General features: G+C 39.5%; 1 protein-coding gene across 1 annotated transcript in view; it reads right to left on the minus strand.

Annotated features, from left to right (window-relative positions):
- Positions 1-21789, minus strand: part of agbl1 (AGBL carboxypeptidase 1) — a 192902-nt gene that overhangs the window by 89467 nt on the left and 81646 nt on the right. The window contains exons 8-14 of the mRNA XM_078283012.1: positions 20819-21027; positions 19460-19625; positions 15829-15902; positions 13879-13995; positions 5558-5768; positions 4221-4311; positions 2788-3057 (exon numbers count right to left, since the gene is read on the minus strand). Coding sequence (XP_078139138.1) covers positions 2788-3057; positions 4221-4311; positions 5558-5768; positions 13879-13995; positions 15829-15902; positions 19460-19625; positions 20819-21027 — 1138 coding nt within the window. The remainder of the gene's footprint in view (positions 1-2787; positions 3058-4220; positions 4312-5557; positions 5769-13878; positions 13996-15828; positions 15903-19459; positions 19626-20818; positions 21028-21789) is intronic.

A 21789-nucleotide genomic window follows, 5' to 3' on the forward strand; every position in this document is an offset into this window, starting at 1 on the left:
CACAAATACCCCTACAGATGCTGATTGACAATGTACATGCACAGTTACACGCGTACTGTATGCACTTTCTCACACACAGACACATACAAAGACATACACACACACACCTTGTTAGATAGAAGCACAAATAAAGGTGAAATGGCAGAAATAGACTGAATAAATAAGAGAAGTAAATGTTGGCCAATATTTTGTGCTGATATTCAAAATGTGTGGGGGAAAAAATGTGTGGAAACTGGTCAAAATGAAGAATGTGACTAAGTAGAATTAATTCAGGTTTAGGGCTTCTCAACCTTTTTCATATCAAGGACCGTTAATTTAGTCCACATTAGAGCCACGGACCCAGGTTTGATGAGATTTTGTCTCTCGGACCTAAATCTGAGAATATTTTTATTGTTAGATATGATTTTGTCCAGAATTCCATGACTATCTGTATTGTAGGTAGAGATAACAGTGAAACTATGATCAAAATAGTCATTCTTCTACATTCTCTAATTGTGTTAACTTCTTGTAAATGAAATAATGGTGAAGTTTAACGATTCATCAATTTGCTGAGGACCCCCTGGAACCCCCTCAAGGACCCCTGGTGGTCCCCGGACCCCACGTTGAGAACCGCTGCATTAGACACCCAATGTAGTATTGACCAATTATATGTAATCAATCAAACTACATAATATCCATCATATCAAAGGTGGACGAAATTGACTATCCAATATCAGATTTTTATTAAAAGGCTGATAAATGTATACATTGGTCTAACCATAGTTGCTTCCAAATTTAGAGAAAATCCTATAGAGGTAACCTTGAACAACCTATTCTTGTTTACAAGAATCTGCTGGTACTGAAATGCAGAACTTGAACTTGACTCTGCTAAAAAAAACAAAAACAGTGTCATTCGCTGTCAACAGCAATCAGCATAGAAATGAAGAGAGCCGCATTAAAATGCAAGGCACAGTGCAGAGAAGTGGAGTTCAACACATTGGTTTGAACAAACACATGTCTCTCTGCTCGTTGCTCTTTCTGCCCCTCTCTCTCTTCCTCTCTGTCATCATCAAGGCCATTCATTTTGTGTTATACACATGTAGATAGGAGGGGTACTTCCAACATGTAAACCATCTTTGGTTCACAAATTGGCTGCTTTGTAAATAGTGATGCAAGGATTACTTCAATTTGCGGTAACGCTTTATTTCCCGGATCCGCAATTTCCTAATAATTTCCTAGAAAGGAACTGTAAGTTTCCTGGAAAGAACCATGAAATTATGTTCTAATTATAGGGAAAATACAGAAAGAGTTCAGTGGTAGTTGGTAGTTGAAGTTCCTCCAATCTCTTCTGTTTCCAAGTCAGAACCATGAAATGATGTAGTAGTTATATAGAAAATTAAAAATTAACTAAAAGTCATTAAGAATTCAACAAATAACTATATTATATAATTATATGAATAATGACTTCTGATAAGTGACCTCTGCCTATTATTTTTCCAGTAAATAGTTTATAGTTTTGCAGTTCTTTCCAGGAAATTATTTTAGAAATTGACAGTATTTTATTGACTCCACCAGACTGCTTACATTTTCTATATAACTACTACATAATTTCATGGTTCTTTCCAGTTAAAGAAATTAACAGTTCCTTTCCAGGAAATTATTAGGAAATTGTGGACCCGCAAAATAAAGCGCTACCCAATTTGTTAACATCACTGGCATACTGAAGGTTAATTAGAGATCACTTCACCTCCAAAATCTGTTAAATGGACAGATTCTTCCAATCAGTGGAATATCTATTATTATCATTATATACACAATGTATGATTACTTAAAGTTGTGTATAAGGATATCCAAATTTTCACAACCCAAATTAATTTTGGCCTTTAAACATGTTTCAGTGAAATCCAATGTTTAATCAATCTATTTTCTAGGGGTGTAACTATTCACCGATTTGAACCGATGCACCGATCTAAATGTTTAAGATACGGCTACATCAATTCAAATAGCTTGTATCGGTCAATGGTTGAGAGCAAATCGCAACTGAATCGATACGGCATTTCTGTATCAGTAAAGCCCTATATGACACCCTATATCTCATAAAATATTATTGTTGTTGTCAATGTTAAACGAAGCTCTAAGGCTGTCGGTACCGCCATGTCTGATTAAGAGAGGACAGAAAGCATACTAAAGAAAGAGAGAGAGAAGTAAAGGGAGGAGGAAAAGAGGTGTGATGAGAAAGTGATGGAAAATGGTTGGGAAAGATAGAGGCAAGGAAGAAGCAGAGAAGTGGAGCCTGATGCATAGATAGATAGTTTACTACTAGTCTACTGTGATTTTCAATGGACCTTTGGTTCAGCATTTTAGAATTCACCAAATAGCATTTTTGTTGATAGAAGAGAACGAGGAGGGATACCACGTTGAAGAGATAGTTCTTGTTTGGGAGACCGGATCTACTTTTATTACTAATTTTAGTGTAAGACAAGAATAGAAATGCAAAATGAGGACAGACCAGTTACTGCTTTATTGTCTTAAAAGCAAGATCTGTTGTTGAATCTGTTCACAGACGTGTTTTCAGGCTGTTTTCAAGGCCTCATTCAAACACTACAAATGCTACAACTCCAGCTGCATCCATCTTGGTGAGTAGATTATATTCTGGTTTTCATGGCGTTCAAATGCCGAATAACCCCCATGTTAAAACTAAGTGGAATATTACTTTAACAGCAGATTACTGTAATCCCAGTAGATGTAATCCATTACTCCCCAAACAGCCTGCAGTGAAAATTAGAGCAACATGATAGCAATCAGTACCTCTGCACTTTAGGTTTGCGTGGTACCATGGGTTCATGTCCCGGTGGTGGGAGGTGTCCCCAGAAGTCAGGAAAGGCCAGGATGCTGAATCCTGGAATAGATTTGGTTTGGGCGGCCGCAGCGCGGTACAGTTTGGGTTTGTGGTGGGGGATACACGCTCCATGTCTCTCCAGTAACCTGTCCACCATGGTGCGATGATGGGCCTCCTCTCCTTCCTCCTCCTCCTCATCATCCTGCAGTTCCTCTTTCTCACCTGGAGTGGTTTCTCCCCTAGCAGCAGAAACCAAGGAAGGGTCAGACTGCTAGGATCAGAAAACAAGGAGGGGTCAGACTGATGAGAGCTTAAAACAGAGGGGTCAGACTCCTAGGTTCAGAAAACAAGGAGGGATCAGACTCCTAAGTTCAGAAAACAAGGAGGGATCAGACTCCTAGGTTCAGAAAACAAGGAGGGGTCAGACTCCTAGGTTCAGAAAACAAGGAGGGATCAGACTCCTAGGTTCAGAAAACAAGGAGGGATCAGACTCCTAAGTTCAGAAAACAAGGAGGGGTCAGACTCCTAGGTTCAGAAAACAAGGAGGGTCAGACTGGTAGGATCAGAAAACAAGGAGGGTCAGACTGCTAGGTTCAGAAAACAAGGAGGGGTCAGACTCCTAGGTTCAGAAAACAAGGAAGGGTCAGACTCCTAGGTTCAGAAAACAAGGAGAGGTCAAGCATGCACTGTCATACGTCGGTGTTAATTTTGTCAACAAAAATTATGAAATTTTTGTCCAACACCATATTTGATATTCATTTGACAATGACCAGGCTTAAATGATTTTCATTTTTTGTAAACAAAGCGACTACAAATGCGAGTGAAATTTATTAGAAGACTAAGGGCCATAAAAAATGAAGTTGTTTTACAGAAAAATATATATTGTCAAGTTTTGCCTTTGGATAATAAGCAAAACTATAAGCATAGAGATATTCTGAAAACTGTTTGAAAACTTTTATTCTGCCTATTTCAGCCAGTACAGGCATCACAAGACAGAAAGAGCACAACATTTTTACTGAAATGGATGTGACAAACAGTGGATTTTGCTGACAAAATAAAATAAAATAAAAAATTGATTAAATAACACATTTGTCAAAATATTAAGAAAAGAAATCTAATATTTCTTCCAATTATGTAGCTTGGCCTCTTTATCTGCAAAATCATATACCGTTTTTGATGCTGATCCAAATCTATATAGTCAAAATATGAACATGATGATGTGCTACTGATTGTTTCTCGAAGACGGACATTACTGAGGTCAGTGCGATGTAACTGATTCAATTAATTTGCTGTTTTCAGATAACATTTCATTTCATCATTGTCACACCCTGATGAAGGTTTTGCCCCAACATGTAAACGTGAATGAATCATTTTATACCGCATAGAGAGGATTTCACCTTACCTTGCCTGCCTCCCCTTGGTCCGAAAGCTAGGGCTGCTGCTGAGGACATTGCTATGACTGTGGAAATCGCGGGCTTCCAACTGGCCAGCAGCTGGAGAGGAGAGAGGAGAAAATGCTTATTTCGCTTTTGGGTTTTTTGGGGGGGGTTTTTTAGGTTTTTGATGGGGAAATTTCAAATTCGTCCCCGCTTCATTTACTCGATTATTTGAGGTGATTTCAATTTCCAGTTTTACAGAATTATAGAAAAATGATTTTGTCAAAGTCAAAGTTCAATGATAATTTCTATCAAATGTTATGTCACAAAACTGTTATGATCATGTACATTTTAAGAAGACTGAAATGATTCCTTTTTTGAACTTGACTCATCAATTATGCATATTACTATGAGTCATATAAACCTGATTTATATGGCACTTTTCAGTAAAGTCATGAATAAAAAACCTGCACTCTATTATTACACATATTTGATAGGCTAATAGAACTTTGCTAGCAGTCTTTATTCACGATTTCATGGTTTGTAGGGAAGAAGCTCTGTTGAAGAGACAGAAGGTGGCCCATAATTCATTAATAGTAATCTGAATAATCATAAGAGGAGTGCTGACAATACTGGTTACTGGGCCAGTAACTTTGAAAAACCACTTGACCTTAATGTCATCCCCTATGTTCAATATTACTTATAAACATAAAATTGAATCCATTACATATGACTGATTACCTGCTGGAAATCAATTACTTAACAATTTATTTGCCTTCAAAATCAAAATAATGTATACCAATATACCAATTTTTGAAATCAGATAATTACAAACAAAAGACAGTGACTATGTTTACATGGACAGCAATAATTCAATATTAACCCAATTAAGACAAGAGTCTGAATAAGAAATTGCCATGTAAACAGCATTTTCTGATTACCTTAAAGAGTAACTGAACCCCAAACCCAAAACTGTGGTGAAGCCTGACATCTAATTGTGAAAAGTATGGTACAGACTTCACCACACATTTGGATGGGGTTTAGTTACTCTTTAACCCGAATAAGCTCATAGTCGGAGTAAGCATAATCGCATTAAAACGTGGAGTTTTCCGATTTTAGTCACATTATTGAAGGGTATTTTAGACATGCAAACACTTTAATCCAACTATGACTCTCTATCAGAGTATAATAGAGTAACGGCTTAAACTGTCTGTGTGCTCCAGTGATTCTCCTTTGTCCTGTTAATCGGACTATGAATATGAATGGAACAGTTCTGTAAGCAACCCATGTAAACATCTTAATCGGAATATTGTCTTATTTAGATTAAAGGCCAATAGTTAGGTTATTGCTCCGATTCCCTGACCTTGTGTGCATCCTCCAGTGGAAAACTGTGGTTCTGGAGGAGATCCGGGAGAGGAGGCGGAGGAATCGGTCCTGGAGTTACTCCTCTTTCTGGTTCTCCTGGGCTGGTGAAGAGGAGAGCTGTTGAGGAACAGAGCTTCCTCATCTGATGAAGATGAGGATGACGATGATGATGATGAACTCTCCTCTGGCTCTGAACCTGAGCCCAGCTCCTGGGAGACACAGACAGGTTGGTTTGCGGTCATGCTATTTGTCTGCCAAAAGACCAGTTTCCTGCCACACACTTGTTTCATCATGTCCAAAGAACCGGCATATTATGTGTAGCATAAAAACTACTCACTGACTTTATAAATCATTGTAAAGTGCAGAACAGGCAAATGATATATATGATCTAAACATTTTTGCAGACATGTAGCACAACACATAAAAATTGCATTATTATGTTGTTAGATAAGGAGAAGTTAGAAGAAAATAATTTAAGCACATTTGAGAAATCCCAAATCTGTTGGGAGTACATTTAATATTTTTTTTGTCTTTTTTTGTCATATTAACTGAACAAAGCTATATTCATTCGCAAACACAGAAGAGGTTACAGTCACCCATTGATAATCCTCATGTAGTGGCTGGTTTACAGTTATGATATGTGTTTGAAGAGTGGATTGCAGTGTATGAGTTAATCTGCAGATGGAATAACGACAATAACTGCATTATATCAAGCCTGCTAAAAGGTCAAAAAAGTTTTTAAAAGATAAATTCACGAGCATTTCGGTTTACTTCCCTGGAGAAAAAAAATACATGTTTTAAATGCTATAAAATGTTTGATTTTCTGGCTGCAATTGATGTATTCAGAATTTTGCTGCATAGTAGACGAGGTTGCACCACTGCTGACGCTGGTATCAGATACTGGGCCAGTTGTTCCCAATGTACAACCAAGAGGCATGTGTAACATGTCAGAAATCAAGGCAAACTGTAGCAGAGTTCAACCAGCAGTCAAAAGGTTGCTGGCTTCTATTGACAGAACTAATTAAAGGGAACCAATGGAAGCACTAGATGTTGGCGAGTGATGGCTGGAGAGAAGGGTTAGACCAATATTGATCTTTTGTTAAAAATCAGATCTGGTTAATATAATTTAATATTATTGTTTTTATGTCAGATGTCTGATCAGAGAAATCATTCCAGTGTGGTGTGGGAGGATTTTACTCAACAGACTGTAATGCCGGCAATGAAATCTGACTTGTCCTGTTGCTAACAATTTCATTATTTAGTATGGCTTTCAATGGAGAGTTTTAGTGGTGGTCTAATGGTGGTGGTCTAAATGCTGTTTCAGAGGCTTTTCCACCCTGACAAGAATAAAAATATGAATAATTTTTTGATTATTTTCTTTTGCATGAAAAAGGTCAAATTTGAAGTAAAAATCATACGTTTTGCTCTCTATCACCGATTGATATAACAACAGTTATTCAACCTATAGCCAGTTCATGAAAGCTTTAACATTTGCTGTTCTAAACACCCGCCCTTACAAAAAAGTGTGAAAACTAAAAGCACATGTGCTTTCTGGACACGTTGGTTTTCACATGTGAACAACTTTTCTCACGTTGTATTCTGGCATCACGTGACAGTTTTTACTTCAGATGTAAAAAAATTCTATGTCTAGGTGATGTGTATTTTTGTTCACATGTGAACTTTTCCGACATTTGCACCTGCTATTAGATATGTCAATATTTGTTTCACATGTGAAAACTTAATTTCACATGCAAAAAAGGTGAAAAATTTCACATGTTCATGTATGAAAACCAACATGTATCCAAAAAGCACATGTGCTTTGAATTCACATGTGGGTTTTCACATGTGGCTTTTTTGTAAGGGCGGTATTGGTTAGGTCTTTCCTGGGAAAAATCCTCTGGCACACAGGAGGTGATGCGTTCTGGTTTGTTGGGAATAAATACAACTTCATCACCTCCCACCCTTGAACCCATGTGTCCAGGTCTTGGCATGCTGAGCTGCACTTTACCCAGCTCACAAACCATCCATGGAAATGCATTGTTAAGTGCAGTGTCAAGATAAATTTCTCCTGCTCTGTAAAGTACCAAGAAAATGAATGAAGAAAGCAAAACTCATGTGATAATAAAACATATTTGTGTCATCTTTATGTACATTGCCTGACTGAACACACTGTTAGCAATGTATCATTTCAAAACTTGCTTCTCCTAATATGCCTCGCTGATTTAGGTGTCATGTTCTTAGCATTTTAACAGATTCCTTACTGAAATAGAGACCATTTAATCAAACATGACTTAATATGTCTGGTCAATGTAATATCATATTCATTATGGTAAACATTATTCATTGCTATGGAGAAAGCGAGAGAGGGGAGAAAACGTTTAACCCTACCATCTCCTATCGCAGTGGTTCACAACGTGGGGTCCGGGGACCACCGGGGGTCCTTGAGGGGGTTCCAGGGGGTCCCCAGCAAATTGATGAAGTGTTAAACTTCACCATTACTTCATTTACAAGAAGTTAATACACTTATTGAATATAGAAGAATGACTATTTTGATCCTTGTTTCTCTGCTATCTCTCTACCTACAATACAGATAGTCATGGAATTCTGGACAAAATCATATCTAACAGTAAAAATATTCTCAGATTTGGGTCCGAGAGACAAAATCTCATCAAATGGGGGTCCGTGGCCCTAATGTAGACTAAATTTGGGGTCCTTGATATGAAAAAGTTTGAGAATTGCTATCGTACACGTAACGTTTTGTCAGTGTCAGAAAATATATATTGCCATAAAGTTAACTTTTAAAGAACTGATATGTCCCAGGGCCACAACATGTTTTGCACATGAAAGAGAAATTGGCAAATTGATGATGCAAGGTTTCTGCAGGACATGTTGCGTTTACACAATCGTCATGGTTACTCGAGCGTGACACTACAGTTTGTAATTCCGGATGTCAGCAAGCATCTCAAGTCAGATTTAATACGGGGGTTTTATCCAGGCTGCTTTGGCAACATGTCCCTATAATATATTATAACATATTAGGTTGAATATGCTACCTATTAGTCAGATATTATCGCATTTATCAAGCGTCAAGTCAAATGGTATCCTGTGTTTTATGACATGAAACATTATCATGGACCGAGGCGCTCGTTCATTACCTCCCATCCGTCACTGTCGAGTCTATTTCTGTCTTTGTCTCTCTCGCTCTACACACACACACATACACCCTCTCTCTCTCGCACACTTGCTTCTTTGTCTTCTTTTACTCTCATATGCACAGTGGTCACGTTTACATGCACACAAAAAATGCAGTTGTAATGTGAACGGACGCATGTAAGCAGGGCCGGCTCTAAACTGCTAGAGGCCCTGGGTAAAATTTTCTGTGGAGGCCCCCTTTCAAGACAAATCCTACCCACCGTCAAGCATGATGATAGAGCAAGATACAGCGCATGAACATCAAAAAAAAAAAAGTAACAAATACAAAGGTGAATGTGGCTCTCTCCACTTGTGTGGACCTGAACTTAAAATGAAGACTTTCAGAGGGCCTCAGCCAATAAGAGTCATCTCTTGCTGGGGGCGGGCCTTCCTCAAATCAGTGCTTTTGATTGGTTTTGATCACTGGCACGTAATGTATCCAATAAGAACGGTAAGATATATACAGTATTTTTTTCGATAGTAGAAAAAATACATTAAAGGATGCTTTGATCTGATTTGATTGGCTGATTTGCCTATTCAGCCTATAGGGAGAACCGGCTATGAGCGGTTTATTCAACCTACTTGTCAGTCATGTGACTTTTGTTTCCAGCCTTGGTTCACTTGTGATTGGGCACTGAACAAACCAAATACAAAAATGCAACAAAGTCAAGTCAACAAGTCTCAATTTCAATTTTCAATTTCAACTTGCTTTATTGGCATGACATGTAAATATAGTTGTCTTGCCAAAGCATATAGAGGGGAAAATAATAGATACAGAGAGAGAGAATGGTAATAAAAATAAAACCTGGTAATGACAATAAAAGTCAAGATAAACAAGCACAGATCCTGTACAGACCCACGGCGCGTGTGTTCAATTCAATTCAACTTGACACCAGTAACACCAGTAACCAGAGGCGTCAATGTATCCATAAGATCTTAATAAACTGCCACTGACAGCGGCGTCATATTCTCTTTTTCCACCGCATGGACTTGATACTTTTAACCGCAACACTTGGGCCGGGCCAAGACTGCAGAACTGGTAGGAACAACTGCAATGTTGAGGAAACAGACTGGATAGAAAATTTGAGAATTTCTCACAACACACTGTTGCGCCTTACGTCACGTAACAACCAGTTGTCCGGTCCGGTTCTGGTACACACTACTCGGACTAACCGAATCCGCTCTCAAATTCAGCAGTAAACTGAATTTTCAGGTAGTGAGTTCGGTTGTAGATTGCGGTTCTCTCCTTAATAACCAAACTGTGTGAATTTAACAGGGTTAAGCTCCATGAGGAATGACAACCATATTTAGTTGCACTGTAGTGGCATTTAGCCCATAGGCGAGAGGCCATCTCTTAGTCAAAGACGCCCTCTAGAGGCCATCTCACGAAGCGACATCTCACTAAGCGTTACCTGAATTTAGCTTGTGATGCCCTCGGCTCTCTCTCTCTCTCTCTCTCTCTCTCTCTCTCTCTCTCTCTCTCTCTCTCTCTCTCTCTCTCTCTCTCTCTCTCTCTCTCTCTCTCTCCCTCTCTCTCTCTCATCAGTCATGTCTACCTCTGGTAATAGCCGTATAAGTCATGATGATGATGACCATGTTTGAAATTAGCACACACATTCTCTGTCGGTCTCTCTCCCTCTTTCTCTCTCTCTCCCCATCATTTCCTGTCTCTCTGTCTCTAATCAGTCATGTCTACCTGTAGTAACAGCCATGTAAGTCATGATAATAATGACCATAATTGATATGAGAGCCCCCTTTTTCTCTCTCTCTCTCTCTCATTTTATTTTTTTTATCACAAAAAGCTGATAGATAAGAAAAGGTCCCAACCAAAAAAATGAACCAACACAATTTCACCACCCGTTTTAATTTCTTAGCTGCCAATGTATTTTTTCTAATAATCATAATCACAACCATGATTTCATTTGTAAAACACATTTCCAAACAAAGCTACAAAGTGCTATCATGGAATATCACTCAAGACAGTTGATGTATTTCGATTAGTGATAGTGACACATTAGAATTCAAATTAGATTTATAGACTACATGAATCTTTAATAAAACTCTACATGAGTCTATATGAGTTTTTAAAAGGGATGCCAGTCTAATGTTTTTGTAGTTTAGTCTTAACTTTGGAACAGCCAGTTGAACTTTGTCTGTTTGCAGTGGTTGCAAAAAAAAAAATACCGATTGCATGAAAGATGGCTTCCTGAAAAGTGGCTGGCGTAAATAACCAGTTTACCAGACACATATAAAATCTACCAGTCTTTGGTTGGTGGCAAACTACCAGTCTTTGGTTGGTGGTAAACTACTAGTCTTTGGTTGGTGGTAAACTACGAGTATTTGGTTGGTGGTCTTTGGTTGGTGGTAAACTACCAGTAATTGGTTGGTGGTAAACTACCAGTATTTGGTTGGTGGTAAACTACTAGTCTTTGGTTGGTGGTAAACTACCAGCATTTGGTTGGTGGTAAACTACAAGTCTTTGGTTGGTGGTAAACTACCAGTATTTGGTTGGTGGTAAACTACTAGTCTTTGGTTGGTGGTAAACTACCAGTATTTGGTTGGTGGTCTTTGGTTGGTGGTAAACTACCAGTATTTGGTTGGTGGTAAACTACCAGTATTTGGTTGGTGGTAAACTACTAGTCTTTGGTTGGTGGTAAACTACCAGCATTTGGTTGGTGGTAAACTACAAGTCTTTGGTTGGTGGTAAACTACCAGTATTTGGTTGGTGGTAAACTACTAGTCTTTGGTTGGTGGTAAACTACCAGTATTTGGTTGGTGGTCTTTGGTTGGTGGTAAACTACCAGTATTTGGTTGGTGGTAAACTACCAGTATTTGGTTGGTGGTAAACTACTAGTCTTTGGTTGGTGGTAAACTACCAGTATTTGGTTGGTGGCAAACTACAAGTCTTTGGTTGGTGGAAAACTACCAGTATTTGGTTGGTGGCAAACTACCAGTATTTGGTTGGTGGTAAACTACCAGTCTTTGGTTGGTGGTCTTTGGTTGGTGGTAAACTACCAGCATTTGGTTGGTGGTAAACTACTAGTCTTTGGTTGGTGGTAAACTACCAGCATTTGGTTGGTGGTAAACTACTAGTCTTTGGTTGGTGGTAAACTACCAGCATTTGGTTGGTGGCAAACTACCAGTCTTTGGTTGGTGGCAAACTACCAGTCTTTGGTTGGTGGCAAACTACCAGTATTTGGTTGGTGGTAAACTACTAGTTTTTGGTTGGTGGTAAACTACCAGTATTGGCTGGTGGTAAACTACCAGTCTTTGGTTTTCTCCTTTTTACTTCTGTCACATTCAGTCTATCAGAGGAATGCAATTAGTTTTCTCTCTTTCCAGTAAGCCAGTAATCCGTTCTCCAGAGCCATGAGTGAACTTCTGGCTGTGTGAGCTCACTGTCAACATTTACAAACAAGATTAAAACAGGAAAAACTTCATCAGGCGCTGAGCTCTCTCTGCCTGTCTGTCTGTCTGTCCGTCTGTCTGTCTGTCTGTCTGTCTGTCTGTCCACCTGTCTGTCCACCTGTCTCTCTCTCTCTCTCACTCTGCCTGACTCTGAGGTAATCTCTCTCTGTCCATCTTTAAAACCCCCTCAAGGACCACCAGGGGTCCTTGAGGGGGTTCCAGGGGGTCCCCAGCAAATTGATGAATTGTTAAACTATACCACTATTTCATTTACAAGAAGTTAACACAATTAGAGAATGTAGTAGAATGACTATTTTGATCATAGTTTCACTGTTACCCCCCTACCTACAATACAGATAGTCATGGAATTCAAAAACAGACAAAATCATATCTAACAATAAAAATATTCTCAGATTTGGGCCTGAGAGACAAAATCTCATCAAATGGGGGTCTGTGGCCCTAATGTGTACTAAATTATGGGTCTTTGACATGAAAAAGGTTGAGAATCACTGCTCTATAGCATCAACCTGAAGGCAGAAACTGAGAAATACAGGATGGAGAAGCTTGTGGGGATTTGATTTGAAAGTTCCCTGCTCTGCCTGAGGAGTTACTGCTCAAACATGGACTGAGGAGAAGGCTGCTGCCCCAAACCAATGACCTTCACGGCTGTCTGAAACAGACGGGCAATCGTACATTTTAGTTTGACCATCACGTTGCCAAACCGACATGCTAGCTGCCCAATATGGTGGAATGACCTTCCCACTTACCTCACATTTGATTGCTCTAAAAGAAAAAATCTTAACTTTGCTCTTACATGATTCTATGGTCACAGGGATATTGCAAGGGCACTAAAGCTCTGACCAGGCCCGGATCCACGAGGGTCCATTAGAATGCATTGCAGTTCATTTGATTAATTTCACAGTTGCTGGATTAGTGTTTAACACTAAAGCAAGTCTGTCATATCATAGACTAATCTGCTTCAGTGACCAATTCGGCTTGAAGTCAGCTTGACTGACGTCACCCGAATCCCGAATGGAACTAGTGTACGCAGTGTTGCATGGTTGAGCTACACAGTTCAATAGTCAGTGATTTGACTCATGTATGATTTATGGCATTGCAGCTGTTTTACCAAACCAACTGCAACTAACTGCAAACAAAAGTGACTACACCTTATCAAATATCTGCTGTTATTTTTGGACTTTTATTATTTGCATTTATTTAAACTGTAAGTTTTATATTATGTACATTACCTTTATTTTATTTTATTACCTCTTTATTACCTTCCTGTACTTGAATTCCTTTCCACTGTTCCGCCACTTGCTGTTGTGGCACCTGAATTTCCCCAAGGGGATCAAAAAAGTGCTATCTCATCTTATCTTATCTTATCTCATCTTATCTCATCTTATCTCATCTTATTCTAAGCACTTGCTGTGACATGAAATCTGTTCACAAACGTGTTAAATGTCAGTTTTCAGGCTATTTTCGTGGCCCCATTCAAATGAATGGGAAGTAAAAATCTGAACGCTACAAACTCGTCCAGCTGCATCTGATCTTGGTGATTAATTTATATTCTGGTTTTCATGGCGGTCAAGAGCCAAATAACCCCCATGTTAAAACTAAGTGCAATATTGCTTTAAGGACACAGGTGGCAGTATTGTGCCAGTAGTTTTAACCTTCATCCAGTCATCTTGACACACACTCACACTCGCACACAAATACCTGGAAGTCATGTGTGAGTTCAGGACAGAGTCGGCTGTACTGCGCCAGCAGCTCTTTCGGTCTGTCCGGGTCCGGACGACGACGAAGCTTGTTCAGGTCTGTCTCCAAGTCGTCATCCTGGAGAGAGAAACACACGCAGAATGCTGTTGCATGTCCTACTGGTGCGCCAGGAGAGGTCATAGATTACATAATGACCCTTTAAACTGTCCAGAAGGGATCAATGAAGTTGCATTCTGTCATTCTGTCCTCTCTCTCTCCCTCTCATTCAGCTCTCCTCCTCTCTCCTCCCACTCATCGTTCTCCTTTCCCCCCCTCCTAATCACCTCACACTTACACCTCACTGCAAATAATAACAAGCTTAGCGAGGGAGTTTATCTTGTTTTCAGACTTGATCAAGCTTATTTCAAGTTATTTAACTCAAATTATCGTACCGCGCTGGCAGATAATTGTGCCGGTTTTTGAGTTTTCACTCCTTTCATGATAATGAAGGAATTGGAATGACTGTATCTCTTAATACAGCGTATGCCTCTCCCATCCACAGGCCTAAAAAAAGTTCCAGTACTTTCCCCAAATAAACCATACATTCAACATTATGCTCTTATTTTGCTGATTTATTCCATGTTCACATTTTTTTAAAAAAGCCATACCAGTCAGCATTTTGGGATTTATAATTTTTATAATTGTATAATTTTGAAAAACAAGATGTTTGACCACTACATACAGTATACAATAACTGATCTGTTAAATTGCATTGTATTGCATTATCGTATCATTCCATTTCATTTCAAAACGTCTAACAGATTATATTTTGCACAAGTTATTAATATGATTCCCATTATAAAGGCATAGGAAGCCAAAGCAGGTAACTGGAATAGCCAAGGCAAGCCAAAATCTTAGAAACCAAATTGGAAATTCGGAAGAAGAAATCTTGATGCTTATTCGCATCTTCGCTAGAAGATGAGACAAAAAAAAAATAGCACATAAGAGTTGGATTATGTCATAAACTGTATGTGTGCTAACATGACTGTATTCTCCATAGAGGAGATGAAGGCAGCTGATCACATTGAAATAAACTGATCATTAATTTAAAAATATAAAGTACACAGTCTGTACTTGTTCTGATTTTCCCTTCTCTTTATCAACTCTACTTGCTTTTACCTCTCTTCCAATCCTCTTTTCTCACTGCTTCTCTCCATCCCCCCCTCCATCCCTCCCTCACAGCCATTTCTCCCCTCGCTCGCTCTCTCACCCTTCCTTGTCACTTCCATTTTTCCTCTCCTTCTCTCTCCCACCTCAACTCTCCTGTCTTCTCTATCGCTCCCTACTTCGCTTTCTCCAATTCTCTCCTATTCTCATTTTTACAGTCCTCTTTTCTTTATCATCTCTACGTTTCACCCACTTCCCCCTGGACTCCTCTCCTTCCCGGTCTCCCGAGACAATTTCAGCCATACTGGGACCACCTACTCTCCATTTTCCCTTTCATTATCCTCCTCGATCCTGTCTCGTTTTTCATGTCTCTGTGCCTCCTCTCTCTCTGCCCTCCCTCCAGCGCTCCTTCTGAGATATTATTTGTCTCCATTCGTCTCCTCTCTGGTACGCCCCCATCCTCTCCTCCTTAACTCCTTTCTCTGTTTGTTTTCTCTCATCATCATCCTGTCCAACTTTCTTTTTCCTTTGCTCTCTCCCTTGCTTTTGCCCTCGTTTCAGCACACACAGACACATACACACACAGTCTGTATTACTATACTTGTAACCCTAACCCTAAGCTTCCATTGGCAACTTTGATTGTCTAAGGCCCTAACCCTAAACCCAAGTCCTGGAAATAGCCTCTTAAAGAAGTGAGGCAAATGTCCTCATTTTGGAGGATTTTCCTCATCTTTCCATGTGAGGACATTTGGTCCTCATAGCAAATGAAGTACATCAAAAACACATACACACACACACACTCACATAGTCTTTGTCCTTGCTATCTGCCTCTTGGTTTTCTTCATCCTCTTCATCATCACTCTCCTCACAGCTCTCATCTAGATAGGAGAGAGAAAATGTAATGCAAATGTCAGTGTATGTGTGTGTGTGTGTGTGTCTGTTGTTGATGCCTAAAAAGCAATGTCCACTCTTGACACTATGGGACTGCAGACATGCTGTTTGTGTTACCATTCATCAATGTGAAACTAACTTGAAAAAAAAATGCTTCAGGCACTTCCAGGTTCTTTTTGACCACCAACTTGAAACCGGTATAAGTCAATGGTGTATTTAAGGCCACATGAATGTTTTCATCCTCTCATAAAATCCTAAGACACTTGCCTCCTTTTATCCAATCTGTGCAGAAAAACTGTCTGTAGGTCCTCCAGATGACAAAATTGGCAAAAACTGTGAGAGATGCCAAACTGCACTGAGAAGCAACTATTACTGTACACATTTGAATTTTCACACTGTACAGTATGATCACTTTTGATCCGAGACGCCAGGTTCCTGGTCTCCAAACAGAGGCGTAGGTTCACTTCTAACAAGAGGTTTTGATACTCATTATACTGGCAGGTTTCCTATGATACCAGACTTCTCAGACACCCTGCAGATAACGGGCAGCGATTTTCTCTGTGTTTGGCTCTGGCTGATGCCACACTAGAAGAAGCTAAAAGAGGCTGATTAGCATGTTCATTCCAATTCAGCAAGCTGGATAATGCAGCATTGATCAGAGATTGTTATGAACACATTGATTTCCGTAGACTGGATACTGTTACGCTGTTAACACATTCTCTGTGGAAAAATGTCTCAAGATGTTGATATCATCCTAAAATACAGATACTGATAAGAGTAACAAATTACATTTAACTGCTCTCTTGCTGGATTATTTGAGTAGTGAGATCGTGTACACAAAAATCATTATACACATCATGAAATATTGGTTAATAATAGTTTCGATGATTGCACTATTTAAATTACTGTACAGTCTGTAAAGTCAGACAGTTTAACTTCAAATTCTAACCAACCACAACTGTTACTTTCTAGGCAAACTAATCCAAGAAAAATACCCCTCTATCTCTCTCCTTAGCTCTTATTCTATTTCTTTTCCTAACACTTCACTGTTACATGATTGTTCTATGGTCACAGGAGCACCATTAGGACACTAAGGTGCTGACCTTTGACCTCTTTAATTTTTGTTGTTTGTAATTTCAGTGATCTAGGAATTGAAGCTGATTTCACTGTTCACCTCATTGTACGTCGCTCTGGATAAGAGCGTCAGTTAAATGCCAAAAAAGTAAAATGTGTATTTGAGGGTAACTTAAAATAATTAGATTATGTTAGTGATTACAATTTTAATCAGGTAAACTGTTAACGGTAATGGATTACATTTTGAAAGGAGCTTTCCCAACCACGGTTACTATGTGTCAGTCTCTCTCTCTTTCTCCATGTCTTACTCATTCCCTCTTCTTCCCTCCCTTCCTGTCTCTCTCTCTCCCTCTATTTCTCCTCTCATCCAAGCTGGAAATAGTTGCCAAGGTAATCACAGATAAGCCCTCTGAGTGGCTGTGAGACTGGAAGTGAAGGTCAGGGAGAGAGCTTCAGCCTTTAGTGTATAGATATAGTTTCCACTATATCGATCAATACTAATATTTAGGGGTTTGAGCACGAAGTGCTAGAAAGCCTATTGTATTAGTTAGGATTATTCTTCTTCTTCTTCTTCTATCTCTCTTCTTCTCTCTCCCCCAAAAGTATTTGGAGCTCAGAAACCGTAAGACCATACATTTGAATCGTCAGCTGCTAATCAGGCAACAAAAATTACACTGATCGGCAGATGGTGGCGCTACAACAAGCCTATACGTTTTGGCCTATAACTTGTGAACCATTTGACTGAAAATACTTTTTTCCACAGATTCCTTGGGTCAAGCCAAATTAGGTGCAAATAGTGTAGTCAATTTCCGCCATATTGGATTTTGAGCCATTTTGCGTTTTATGAAAAACTGTTTTTTCGCTTCTTCTTCAATTTTTGGCTTTTTGCCACCAAAATTTGTACACAGCACTATCAGACCAAGCTACACAAAGTTACAATTTTAATCAGTTTAACGACATGGCTACAATTACTTAACGAACTTGCGTGGCGTGGCTAAGAAAAACAAGATTATGGGTGCGATCACACCTACAGGTGTAACATTGTAACATTTTTGTATTTGGCTCATTTAGGTTCACACTGCCCAAATGCAAGCGAACCAGGGCTTGTAAACAAAAGCCACATGGACTCACAAGTAGCTTGTTTGTTAGACAGAATTTTGGTGACCTGTCATCCCGCGAGATTTTGGCAGCCGGGGAGCAGGGGAGTCAAAACAAATCCGAAACTATGGATTTATCTGTGCTGTTTGCCATAATTTACCATCTCTGGTCTTCATACCAGGTAAGAACATATGAATAAAAAGTTTAATATCAGCGTCAGTCCTGACTGTGGTTTGCCTTCAGTTAATTTTGTTACGCTTTCCAAGCATGAGTAACTGCTGGCTATCAGATGTCAACATCCATCCTTATACCCATAAAACCATATGGATCAACGGTCCAACAACGAACAACATACTCATAAAACCATATGTTTTGGGGTTGTTTCCTGTAGTTGGTACGATTACGTTCCCACTTGTAGAAGACAAAGAGAGGAATAGGCTGAGGAAGAAAGAAAGAAACAAACACAAGACAGTAAAACAGAGACAGAGCAAAGCAAGACAGACAACCAGCATGTGGGTGTCTTGATTGTTTCATTCTTTTTTCTTTTTTTCTTTTCTTCTTAATGATTTTCTTTGCTGGTGTATGCCATCCAAAGTGGTGTACATGTCATCCAAAGATGACATGGGAATTTAAGAACTTAGGGAGCATTAAGTTCTATTGTAATCAATAAAAAAAAAAATTCCATCTTTTACTAGTTTGTAGCTTTATAGTGTTGTCCCTTACACGTATTCCCCATTAAGCTGCTTTAGAGGATTTGATTGCAAAAATGCTGACGTAGTCTACTTCTCTAGCACAGGGATTCTGTTTCAGTTATTATCATTCATTCTATTGCCGCAGGAACTTAGCTCATTAGAAGCTAAACAACTTGTAGACCGGCTACATGTCAGTAGACTAACACTCTGCACGCTCTTTGCACTCCTCGTCATTTTATCTCTGTTGCACTTGCCCAATTCATTACATTATTTTGCTACACAGCTTGCACTCAGTTCTGATTGAATGAACATATTCAGGATTTCTGAATCATTTCTGAACAGACCGCTGATTCACATCTGGCCATATCAGTGAAGTCAAGAAGTCCAGTCGATTTTGACGATTTCTAATCAAATAACTGCCGACACCCTTGTAACCAACTTGTTATTAAATCATTTTAAATTAATATTTTGAGTCAAACGTCGTACAGCAAGCTGGTCATTATTGCGAAATAAGCCCAATTAGGGTTATCAAAACCTTCAATCACCCTGTCTGGGTTTTTCTATGCAAAACTACTACTACTACTACTACTACTACTACTACTACTACTTCATCTATAACTGTCCAAAAAATACTAGATGCTGCCATAAATGATGGCCATCATACTATGATGGTAATGTACCTGGTCCCACATCAACATCCGGGTTAGTGTCTGGTCTACCAGGCAGGGGAAAGGAGTAGACAGACCGATCTGACACCAGTGGTAGAGGGGTTTTAGGATGACACTTCCTCATCAGCTGGACAGAGGGCTCCACTAGAGACTCCAGGCCTTTAGTCAACAAACATGTCTGCAACAACAAACAAATAAATAACATGTAAACAACATAAACAAGTTCAGCTGGACTGGAATCCAGGCTTTCACTCCGCTTTCAGATTGCTAGCAAGTGTGAACACAGTCAGTTAATAGACGGATCTATAGAGAGAAAGAGAATGACAATTTGAATTTAAAAGAATTAGTCAAAGCCCCCTTTAGGGAGGGATAGAGGGATAGAGCTGCATGTTGACAGGAGGCCGGTAATCCCCTTCCAACACAATTAAAGGGGCCTTATGTAGGCTAATCTGTGATTTTATTGACCTCTATCGGCAACCACTATAAATTGCAACAACATTGACGGGTCACTGGCACAGCTTACAATGCCCTGTAATTGACACCAATAATAAAATCCCATTTTCACAGTAGAGATGAGTAAGCTAGCTAATTAGAGCAGCGATCCAACAGAAACATCTAATGAAGAGGTAATATGTCACATTGTAGAGGCGCAGAGTGCAGGTCGGAAAGTGAGTTTGAAAGTTAATCATGGTATTTGTATTGATCAAGAACCCTATTAAAACCTACAGATACTGTATATTATAGTAATTTTGTGCTATCAAACAATATAAAACTTCCTGAAAATCAGCTCCTGCGTCTAGAAAGCCAGGCTCTGCAACACGGTAGGCATTATAGTCCTTCCATAGGGGGCAGTATAGAAATCCATTGCATACTTTGCTTCGTCATCTTAGGCTGTGGACACACTACGTGACATAGACCGATTACAGCCACAATTTGGCCCCACTGGACTAAAAGTTGGCGCTAGTTTGAGATATGGTAGTTTGGGTCCATCATACAGATGAATTTGTAGTGTGTGATGGTTCAGGAATTTAATAATTTGCCTCATAAGAAAACAAAAATTCACCATCATCATCTTCCCCTTTCCTGCCTCTGTGTTAGACATTTATTCTAAAGAAGGGAAGAGAGAGACAGAAGGATGATGAAAGAGAGGATGAATAAAAGTCTGACAACACAGAAGGAAGGAAGGAAGGAGGGAATGACGTACAAACTCATGAAAGAAAGCAAGATAGGTGAAATTTTATTGATCCCCGTGGGGAAAACTGAGTCATTGCAGCAGCAAATAGTACTAGGATACAGCAAAGAAAAATACTGTCTCCAGCAAAAAAGAATGAAGGGGAAAAATGAGAGAGAAAGGGATAATAATAACTTTACCTGTGTAGTTTGATATAGAAGCCTGATGCCTCCTTGGGATGCGAAAGCCTGTCTGCCTGCAGTACTGTGAGTGGCCTGGTGGAGGCAGCGCAGCAACGCTTGGCGGATCCCTATGGCAACATGTTCGATATCTTTGCTGTGCCAGTCCTCATATAGCCGCAACAGGCCCGAGATGTAACCCTTAGATACCGCTGAGCAAAGGTTAGCCTCTGGAGGAGAGAGACAGAGAAACAGAGAGAGAAGGAGAGTGAAGGAAAGGCATGTTCCAGCCATTGATCCACCTTTCCATCGGCATTAACATACATTCTAGGTGATCGGGTTGTATTTGGACCGAGCAAATCCACATAAGATCCAGGTGTAAATGAAGATGCATTGAAGATCTGATCACTTAAACCACTTCCAGAGGTGGTCAGAGACATTTGGCCACATTAGCAACAAAGTGTAAATGCAATGAGTCTCTAATCCACGCAAAGGACCTACATAAACAGAAATAAACTATAGAGTTTTGATCCAACAAGGAAACACACACATCCAACAAATGTGTGTCAAGCAGCTAAGATAGTACATTAACATACTCGTCAGTGGAGGGTCCTATATCTCCTAGTTACCACAGCTTGAGAGGAGCGTCGGAGTCGGCTGACCCGAACCTGGACCATGGACCCACATCCGCTGGTGGGACCTTATAACTTTTTTCAAATTTCCTCTAGTCCTGCAGGGAGAACCACAGATGTCCCTACGATCAAATGACATGGGAAAACCCCCATGTGAAGTAAAAAGCACATGTGCTTTTTGGTAACGTTAGAATTCATATGTTAACATTTTATTTCAGTTTATATTCTGACATCACATGACAGTCTTTATGTTCAGATGTGAACATTTAAATTCAGAGCTGAAAAGTGTTTTTCCCTACATCTTAACATTTTTATTCACGTTTCCACCTGCCATCAAATAGGACAATATTTGTTTCACAT

The sequence above is a fragment of the Centroberyx gerrardi genome, chromosome 4, assembly GCF_048128805.1.
Source record: "Centroberyx gerrardi isolate f3 chromosome 4, fCenGer3.hap1.cur.20231027, whole genome shotgun sequence".
NCBI classification, from domain to species: domain Eukaryota; kingdom Metazoa; phylum Chordata; class Actinopteri; order Beryciformes; family Berycidae; genus Centroberyx; species Centroberyx gerrardi.